This window comes from Polyodon spathula, chromosome 2, assembly GCF_017654505.1.
Source record: "Polyodon spathula isolate WHYD16114869_AA chromosome 2, ASM1765450v1, whole genome shotgun sequence".
Classification (NCBI taxonomy): domain Eukaryota; kingdom Metazoa; phylum Chordata; class Actinopteri; order Acipenseriformes; family Polyodontidae; genus Polyodon; species Polyodon spathula.
The window spans coordinates 27,347,215-27,357,988 of NC_054535.1; the positions used below are offsets into that span (position 1 = coordinate 27,347,215).

Below are 10,774 nucleotides of genomic sequence, written 5' to 3' on the forward strand. Positions count from 1 at the left end.
ATTATATTGTAGACAATTTGTGGTATTTAATTCCACCTGAAACGTGTACCTTCCTGGATTTATCATTTCCACTATGCCAAATTAATATACACGTTTGGCCTTTTTTTTAGATGGGGTGACTTCAACGTTGTTGAAGACGGGATAGCCCGGGTTTATTTCCTACCTTCAACAACTTAAACATTTCAGTGTTACCTGACGGGGGAAAAGATTGTGATATAAAACCACTTAATAAAAACATAACAAACTGCGAAAAATATATCAAACTAATTCACCCATTCATGTATAAAAATAAGGAAACATCGTATTAACGTTTTTGAAACAACATATGTTGGTGTTCTCCCTTGCTCTTCTCCTTGCTAGTGCCAATCAACTCAAGGAGGCGGGGTTTCCAACCTCTTGCGACGTGAGAAAGGTCAGACGGTTAAGCTGGGCCGTCAGTTTCGAGCTGCTTTGTTCAAAGGAAGAGTTTAATTATTAGAGATCGTAAAGTAATTATTTTTAGATAATGGTTACAGAGAAAGCTTTGCTTTTATAACGGAACAAACAGAATTAGCTCCTACTTCGTCTTGTTTAAACAGACAGAACGGTAATATTAGTAAGTTGATTGTTGTTTTCCGTTTCACCACCAACTTGAGAAGTATTTACTTGTACAGCCTACGTTTCTTCTACTTGATAATAACTTTTGCTAAGTTGTTTTTGTATTTTTTTATTTTTTTGCTGATGATTTTTATGCAATGAGTACAAGTCATGCTTTGCATTAGCGCTCATTGATAGTTATATTTTGATTAAATAAACGAGCCAGTGTTTTGCGCGTTGGATTATGCCTGGTTTCAGAGAAATAGGGCTGGTAGGGGCTGGTTTTGCTCTTACAGGAGGCGTTGTTTATGCCATCTGGAATTATGTGGCATCGACAAGAAAACAACAGACAGCCACAGATGAACCAAGTGATGAACCCAATGTAGTTAGAGAGGTAAGGTTTGAATAGTTTATTTACTTATCTTGATTTTTGTATACATGTTTAGATTAAGTTCAACAATGATGTCTAGGCAAGTAAATACTTGTGACACCATGATTTATCCAGTGAGGAATATACGTTCTTTCACCGAGATTTTGCAACGTCTGAAACATTTTACTATGATGAAATAAATTGCCGATGATTAGTTACTGATGTAGATTATTATTATTATTATTATTATCAGCATATGTATATAGATGATTCACAAAGTGCACAAGCACAGCATTGGACGCACATTATTTCCTGTGTAAATTCGCTATAAAATGCAGCTCTTTCAATTTATATATATATACACACACACACACATATATGGAAAAAGAGAGAAACCTTGTATATTTTTATGTAATACAGTACCTAAAGTAGTTGCAGTAGTATTATGTGCATGAACTGTAAATCAAAAAAACTGTAAAATAAAAAATAAATAAAATACTTGGAATTAGAAATGGTTCCAGGTGAAGTAGACCAGGTCATGCACTTTTCTGGATGAAGAGTATAAGTATGATGCATTTAAAATAAATTAATTTATTTTAGTACTTCTCTATGGACTTGTTTACATAAGGTTTTACTGTCACAAAGTGGAAAATAACAAGCAAAAAGATCTTAAGAATAAAGTGGTGGAGCGTGGATTAAAACGTCATATGGATTAAATGGCTTTAAATTGCAACAGCAGCATTACCTTCAAGTTCACACTGCAAATGAACTTTGCTGTGTAGTTGTGAATCATGTTCAAATAATTACTTAATTCTATCCTTCAAGGCAACTGTACTGTTGGGGACTGTAACCTGTAACAAGTGTCAAAACATAGTTATTTTGCCTTTAATATTTGATTGCATCTGGCATCTATGCAGAAACTTAGAGCTATATTTAAGAATAACTCTTTGTGTTTTTCTTCTTAAATCTCATTTTAAAGGTGAAATCTGCAAAGAAACAGATCCTTGTACTGGGCTTAGATGGAGCTGGGAAGACCAGTATCCTGCACTGTCTGGCCACTGGTACACTGAAGAGAAAAGTGTCCCCCACTGAAGGGTTCAATGCTGTTTGCATCAATACAGAAGATGTCCAGATGGAATTCCTAGAAAGTATGCTTTTCTTTTCAATCTGATGTTCCATAAAATTAACATGTGTTATTGTGACTAGCCAGTAAATTGATGACCTATGACCTGCTACCAAAGTCCACAATACATCTGAAACAAGTGTGTCTTGTCCAGTGCTAAAGGTTTCTGCCATTCCTGGAAACTGTCAATGGACACGTCGGTCAGTGCAGCCACCGAGGACAAGTCGATTGGATGATACCCATTGTCATGTATCTTGCAAAGTCAAAGAGATGTTTTTGCTTTCCCATTATTCATAACCTATATTGGTCTATTGCTTTTAAAAAGGCAATATGTCATGCACTGAAAATACAAATCTGTGAATATCTCAAAATTGTTTGGTTGTGTATTCACGCAGCATGTAGGTCAGTGAATGAGATGTGTATATTGCAACTGAGCGAGCAAGTAAATGAACACAGATAATATGTACTGTAAGCTCGGTTATGATCTTCACATACATATAGCGTTTGTTAATTTATGTTTTTAAGCAAAAAGTGAGCTTGCATCTTCAAAGAGTATTCACTAATGCTTACATTTTATTCTTGAAACTTGTTTTCATACAATGTAGTATACCTAAGTGGTCAGTTGAAAACAAATACTCACTTTCTGTAAAACTAAACATCGCTAAAGAACATCTTTTTTTTTTTTATTTCCGACAAACTGTAGATAAAACGAGAGGTTTGTCTGTTATGTAGTCTTTTTTTAATAATCTTTGTGATGCCTCATTCCTTGGACGTGGTGCCTGCCTGTGTGATTTGACTTTTCAACAGTCAACTTTTTTGTTTGTTTTTATTTTTAAAAGGGCAGTGCTCTGTAGGCTTCCAATTTAAAGGTCTTGTTCTTATTGTTGAATAAAAAATACAGTTTCATTTTGAACACTATAGTAAAAACAATTTTGACATGCTGATTTTGTGTGTGTGTGTGTGTGTGTGTGTGTGTGTGTGTGTATATATATATATATATATATATATATATATATATATATATATATATATATATATATATATACACACACACACACACACACATTTATATACACGTGTGTGTGTGTGTGTATATATATCTATACACACACACAAATATGCATTTATGCCGGACATGCACAGAGAAATAGGAACACAGTTTATTTCAGACACATTCTGTTTCACTACACGGCCAGTGTGAAAGCTTGCATAGGGACGTGAAGTAAGTTGATTGCTGATTGCTTTTTGATTTCAGTGTACAAGGAGAGACGAGTATATTAAAGATTTGCAATTGCTTTTTCAGACTTCAGTTAACATGAAGAGAAAATAGATCAGACCTGTTTAGTAGTTTTAACCACCCCAGGAACGTTACTATTCACACTATACATAGAAAATTACATAACGTGAGCTTTAAATAGTTTTAACCACCGCAGGAGCATTACTATTCACACTATACATGGAAAAATAACATGACAATCAGATTTAAAAAGTTTGGCACTTTTAGGAACACTACTATTGTTTATTTTTAAGTTCAGCTGTTGGTTTTGATTTTTTGGTGATATGCTTTAACAAGTGCAGTGTTGCAATGTTCAGACGAACATTTGTACTGTTGAAATCCCAGTCAACTAGCTGTGTCCCAAATAATTGACTGTGCGTAAAGAATCACAAAAACGCCAGAGTCAGAACTGTTGTTTCTGTTGTGCAATGTCAGAGGCATTCACAAGCTTCCATTCGGCTGTAATTTACATTTAATATGTCTAGATTGTATTGCTGACTAATTTCCAAACATTTACAAATGAGCAATGTACAAATAGAGATGACCGCTTCCCCTTTAACAGATGACATGGTGTTTTTCTCGTAATGTCGTCCAGACATTACACTTAAAATGATTGAAAACTGAAGTGTAAATTATGACCAGAATTTGAGCCAAGATATAGTATACTAACAGATTGTTACAGTGAGGTTGGGAATAAAAAGTCAAGGCTTTTTTTGCCTTTTTTTAAATTTATTTTTACTGTTGTGGATATGTGCCTACAACTATTTAACAATAACAGTTACAGGTGCATGACATATATGAAGTGGATGTGCACACACTGGGCTTCCATAAAAAACAAGTTAAATCGTCTGAGACTCACCCTGTCTAGCACAGATAACAAAAAAAGGGGAGACACTTTTTAGAAATAATACATTATTTATTGCTTCTAAAATGTATTTTAGCATGGCCAACTCAAATCTGACAAGTACAGTGAGGCTTCAACAGGATGGGAACGTGGGAAAAAATGTGAACAAATTGGATAATAAATAAAATAAATATGGCTATATATACAAAAAGTACCAAAAGCAACCAAAAAAAAAACAATTGAAAAATGTGCAAAATGAGAGAAAAGAAATAGAAAAAATGATTATGGGTGAAATGTTTGTATACACAAGAATGGGGAAAAGTACAACACAATATTATTAATATTATTGGTAAGATACAGCTTAAAAGATACATTTACATACCAAATATAAATAACTCCTGTAGCCCAGGAACCATCATTTGAATACAGTTGCATATATATGTATAGTGTGATTAGTCACTGAAGTGGCTATAACTACTTAAAGCTGGTTTTAATGCAATAATTCTATGTATAATGTAATTGATCACTTTCCTGGGGTGGCTAAAACTTTTTAAAGCTGATTCCGTGAATGTTTTATATGTATAGTGTGAATAGTAAGGTGCATGAGGTTGCTAAAACTTTTTTGAAGTGGCTAAAACTACTTAAAGCTCTTTTCATGTCATTTTTCTATGTATAATGTGATAGTTCGCTTTCCTGGGGGTGGCTAAACGTTTTTAAAGCTGATGTTCATGTAATTGTTCTATGTATTGTGTGAATAATCACGTTAATGGGGTGGCGAAAACTACTTTAAACAGGATTTTCTTCAGTTAACTGAAACCTCTGAAAAAGCAATCGCAAATCTTAAATCTATTCGTCTCTCCTTGCACACTATCTGTAAATGAAGAAGCAATTGGCAGCAGCAGTCATTGAAATGAAAAAGGAATTGGCAAATCTGAGCTCAATTCGTCTCTCCTTGTACACTGAAATGTCTGTAAACGAAATGCAATCCGCAGTAGGCAACCAAATTTACATCCTTAGCCTGCATCGTACAGTATTCGAAGAGGAAAATGGACCTTTAACAAAGTTTTGTATCTAAAGTAACATTTAAACTTGCCAGCAGTCAAAAGCAATAGTGCTTATATTATTGGTTTTGGTGTACTGTTTAAAAGCTTTTGTGTATGTTCATGTAGCTAAACCTACATTATTTGGTGACCTTTCCATGAATTCTTGTTTTTTTTTTTTCTTTTTACTCGCAACTTGTCTGTGAAATGTACAAAAAATCACTATGCCAAAATCGTAGCCTTCGTCAAAAGTAAATATCTAGAATGAAGAGCTGGCAATAGTTGATCATTTCAAATTTAAATGAATGGCTGATTTGTTTTTCTTTATAATTTTAACTTGGTTAACCAATCTCAAGTTTGGACAAAAAAGATACAGTTAGTCACAAAGGAAAAGACCATTTAAAAAAATAAAATAAACAGGAAATTGGGCTGGAAATCTGCATCAAAGTCTGGTTTCGTCTCTTTTAGGTCATTTGTGCAGTTGTGGATTCCAAAGCAGCTGTCAGCATGTCATGACTTGAAACACTCAAAATTAGGAATAAATGTGAATGTCAGTTAAAATCAGTGTTTCTGTTTGTTGCACAAACTGATATGTTTTATTGGACAGGTTTAACGTGTGTTTTTTTCTTCTTTTGCAGTAGGTGGAAGTGGAACATTGAGGACATACTGGCACATGTATCTCAAGAAAGCTCAGGTGCTGGTGTATGTTGTGGATTCTGCTGACCCAAGCCGATTTCCGGCAGCAAAGAAGCATTTGCATCAATTGATCAAAGAAGATGCCCAGCTTCCTTTAGTGGTGTTACTAAATAAGCAGGCAAGTGTCTTGATCAGTCCCTTGAATATTAACAAAAAATAATAATAAATAAGCAATTTTAGATTGATGAGGCATTTGTCAATAAATAAACAGCAAAAATAAACTTGCATTTCACATTACATATATCTATCTATCTATCTATCTATATATACATACATACACACACACACAAATCTAATTTTCAAGAATGTAAAATTGAATCTTGACCAATGACCAAGAAAAATTCTCCACCTTTAAAAAGTTTTGGAAAAGTCAGTGCAGTGTTTAACAATTCGCCAGTAGTAGTTCACTACTAAATGGGAGATGTTTTACCAAAGTTTCATGGCTGGTTCAGGGTCAAATCAACTGCATCAACAAACAAAACCAGAGTTGAACAATGTATAGTAAGTCAAACTATGTTGTGTTTTTTTTAGGATCTTGAAGGGGCCTGTGGCATTACAGAACTCCATGACGCATTGTCTTTATCTGAAGTTGGTGACGAGAGGAAGCTGTTCATCATTGGGACGCATGTGAAACTGAATGGTTCAGAGGTTCCCTCAAGTGTTCAGGATGCCCGGGAGCTAATCACACAACTGGTGGCAGAAAACAGATGAACTGTTAATTTTTGATTACAGTATACGGGTGAGGCAGTATGTGGTGTAGCAATCACAAAATGTCTTTACCAAAGAGCTTTAAGAGCTTCCTTTTAATAGAACTAATGTCACTTAATGGTTTATAGCAGATTGTTTGCAGAGGTCCGACCTAAGTAGTTACAAATGTGTGTTAGAAATATTTTCTATGGTTCAGTGTTTTATGTCAAACGATTAACCACCAAAGGGAAAAAAAACAAAATGATTGTGTTCTGTTACATAGCTGTAAAACACGGCAAAATGCTTTACTCTACAAACTGTAATTGTGTGTCTGGCAAGCCAAAATGTATTAAACAGGATTGTGATTCTATTCATTTCAATGGTTTATCTGCTGTGCTGCATCCCACCAACCCAAAACCTCTTATCAATCCAGTTTCCCACATGGCTTTAGTCTGTGACTCGCAACACACTGAGGGGGTGCCATTATGCCAAATATTATTCAAAATGAAAATGTACCAAACCTGTGGTGGTTAGAGAGGAAAGTAATGAGGGGCTTAATGTGCTTCAGAGACCAGTCCTGGTCAAGCTGAGCCCTTGTTACTGTAGCTTCGTAATGTCTGTTGATTGGGTTCAGTGGGTGAAAAGAAGTGATTGGCTTGTTAGCGGGAACAGCACTCTTGGTTGATAAGTGAGTTGCAGCAGTGCTGTGAAATTTGAATTCAGCATTTCAAACTGGGTAATTTTTTCCCCAAAAAACAATCTTCAAGTGACTGATAAAACCTTCATTTTTAAAAAAACTGAAATCTTTGAACCCTAATTATATCAAAGCTACTGCATTTTGTGCTGTCTTATTAAAAATAGTAATAATCGTACCTATTCATACATGCAACGTTTAAAAAACAAAAATGTGCATGACGGCTTATGTCACAGTGGAATTGTTTATTTTTTTTCCTATGGTGTTTGTATTTTTAAAGTTACAACATGACAAAGTATTTCTAGATTTGCATTTTTATTTTTTTGAGTGTGAAACTGTCAAATAAAAACTGCTATGAGATTACATGGACACGTTTTAGTAAAAGGTAACAAGTTCTACAGTTCACAAAATTACATGAGACACAAGCAGAAACTAGTAACCATTTACTAGAATTTAGTGTGTGCTTTTATGTATGTAATAAAGCAGGATACCATTATGTAATTTTCCATTTGAATCTATAGCTGTGCTAGATGGCAACCAAATGGTCTTGCCGTATAGCAGAACTTCACCAAAAAACAAGACTAGGCAGGAGACGTTTGTCACATATGACAAAACTAAGTGAACCAATATAACATTTTCACATACAGTACTTTTTAAATAACACTGAAAAATTTTGTCAACCATTTCCAATAAAAATACAGTATACAGAAAAAATCTTAATGTAGATCCTGTAGCTGCTGATGCGTTTAAGGGAATATATCTGTTGACGGGTTTTCAGCAGAGGTACCTGTATGTATGTATGTACATCTTGGGCATTAAGGTAAAACAAGCTTTGACATGCAGCAAATTAAGGTCAATTATGTTAGTTTTAGTCCAATTATATGATTTCACAGATTAAGAAAGACTAAAATAGTTATTTTTATTAAAGGTAATTCTGAAAGCATTTGTTCTAACTGCCATTTCAGTATATTCTTGGCAAGGGATAGGAATATGCTGACACTTATTGTTAGGGGCCAAATCTGGTCAACTGGTTGAGAAAAAAAGAACTTTTTTGGTAATTTATAAACAAACACTTAAACCTTTTCTCACCTTGAATGATTATTTAAATTAGGAAGGAATGTATCCATACAGTCGCAGACAAAAGTATTTGGACAGTTAAACAGTGAGAAAAACCACAAGGAAAGTGATTTCTGTAATTTCTAATAGTTCTATTGAAAGACATAAATGAGAGATTTAGTTTTATAATAAAACACAAGTTATTACATAACATTCAAAAACTAATTTCATACTTTGACAAAAGTGTTTGGGCAATCAACATATTTCGTATGAAGTGTGTTAGTTGCTTATAACAATTATCATGATTAAAAAACAACACCAGATGATAATTATAGAATACATAAATACATAATAATCAAGTGCTGAAAAATAAATGGGAAATTTGTGATTTAAAAAATCAACCAAACTGGTTAAAACTAGAGTACAGCAACAAACTCAAAATGGCAGTGATACAACTAAAGGAAAAGGAGAAATTACCAGGACAATAGAAGAACGGATATTTACCGAAAAGCACTGTGTGGGCTATTATTGACAAACACAGGAGAACAAGAAGTACTGCAACTAGCTCCAGGTGTGAAAGACTGGCAGTGCGCTCCACCCGTGTGTATTTTGTGTTATATGCTGCGTGTGCTGTGTTAATATTGGTGGATAGATGGTGGTGCGCGGAATATAAATTTGTCTGTGTTGCACGAGTGATTTAAAATATATCCACCTAGCCCTCGTTATATCGTGGTCCTGGAGTTGGCTCCTCATTTTACGATCTAACTGCGTATGCCTTAGCTGCGCTATACAGTGACAATTTCACTTAAAATTGCTGTTCATTTTATTTTGTACTGCACATGACAAACTAAAATATACTGAACAATTAAAAACAAAAGTATTCGTAGCGTACTGTTGTCATATACACACGCATTGCACAATAACACAAAGCAAATTAAATATCTACGTGCTGAAGCATTTAAGCAATGCACTAGCAAGTCACAGGGCAGTGATATCAACTCCCTAGCAATAAGCCTACTATGTTGCGAATGGATTCTTTCAATGCAGCGGTTTGGGCATTTGAGAAAGGAGAGGAAGATTCATGAAATGAATTGGAGACTTAAGTTGTTGAGAAGCAGTTACCATCCGCAGTATAAATTAAAATGGTGTGCTGCTTTTTATACAAAACATTTTTAAAAAGCGGGTTGCGTAGAAGATGGCACAAACACTTCACGTGCAAATTAAAAGGGGTACAGTATTTGTATGTGAGCACGGGGAAGTGCACAAATTAGTTCACATACAGATGTACCAGGATTCCACATTGAATGATTAATTAGCAATCGAGTCTCGGTACACCTGCATAAAGATGCAGTGTTTAACATATTCGTGGTTGGGTGTTCGTTCGGTGAAAGCGGGAGAGAGAAGTAGAGTAAAAGTAAATAAAACAAAAGTAAATAAAAAAAAGCAAATAATTGCTATTTCATGATGGAAGGAACAGCACGATACTTGTTTGTTTTGACTCAGCCTGTTAGTTTGTCTGTTTGTATAGTGTTAGTCCGTTATGTTTTTCTGTTTAGTTTGGTCTCAAGTTCCATGTGCCATTTCAGTTTCATCCGCCAGTACTGCCTGTCTGAGTGTACCTTTCTGGCCTGATGTCACCCATCAGCCAGCCAGCCAAGAAACATTTCTGCAAAATGGAAGAAAATCGTTCCAGCAGTCTATTAAAATCCTCTGATGACTGCAAAAGATTTGACACAAGAATTAAGAGAAGATGGTCAAGAAATTCATGAGCGCACAATTCAACAATACCTAAACATGATGAATGTCCATAGGTGGAAACCAAGATGCAAACCTTTGTTTAAAACAGTACACAAAAGTGAATGGAGTTTTCCATTGAATACTTGAAGAAACCTGATGATTTCTTCAACCAAATTTTATGGTCAGACAAATCCAAAATATAACTTTTCACCCAGGAAAGCAATGTTTGGAGGAAGAGAGAAGAATTTATAGAAAAGTTCATCATGCCCAGTGTTAAACATGGTGGAAGTTGTGTGATGGTGTGTGTTTGTTTTTCTTCCTGTAACCGCTGTTTTTTCCTGTCATGGCACAAGCACCATCGCTGCAAATGCCTACACAGCACTGTCATTCCAAGCCAGCCCCGGAGACAAAACCATCCAAAAGAGCAAAGAGTTCCTGTCATCTTCAAATCTAATGTAGGTCAGCATCTGAGCAGCACCTGACACATCAGTCATTTCATCCAATTGAACAGCAAAAAAAAAAAAACACTTTACCTTGAAGATCACTTGCTCATACAGGTCAATAGCCATACTGTGAATACGTCCATCAGTGTCATTACACAATCGAATTAAGCTGGCTGGCAGCACTTTTTCCATCATAATTGAAACCACCTGCTTGGCGCATGGTAGAAAAAAA

General features: G+C 35.0%; 1 protein-coding gene across 1 annotated transcript; it reads left to right on the plus strand.

Annotated features, from left to right (window-relative positions):
- Window positions 1-409: 409 nt before the first annotated feature.
- Window positions 410-7,669, plus strand: arl9 (ADP-ribosylation factor-like 9). The gene is made up of 4 exons (XM_041218832.1): window positions 410-970; window positions 1,926-2,094; window positions 5,868-6,043; window positions 6,457-7,669. Exons 1-4 carry the CDS (start codon window positions 821-823, stop codon window positions 6,634-6,636), a joined length of 675 nt encoding a protein of 224 aa, XP_041074766.1. The 5' UTR covers window positions 410-820; the 3' UTR covers window positions 6,637-7,669.
- Window positions 7,670-10,774: the final 3,105 nt, after the last annotated feature.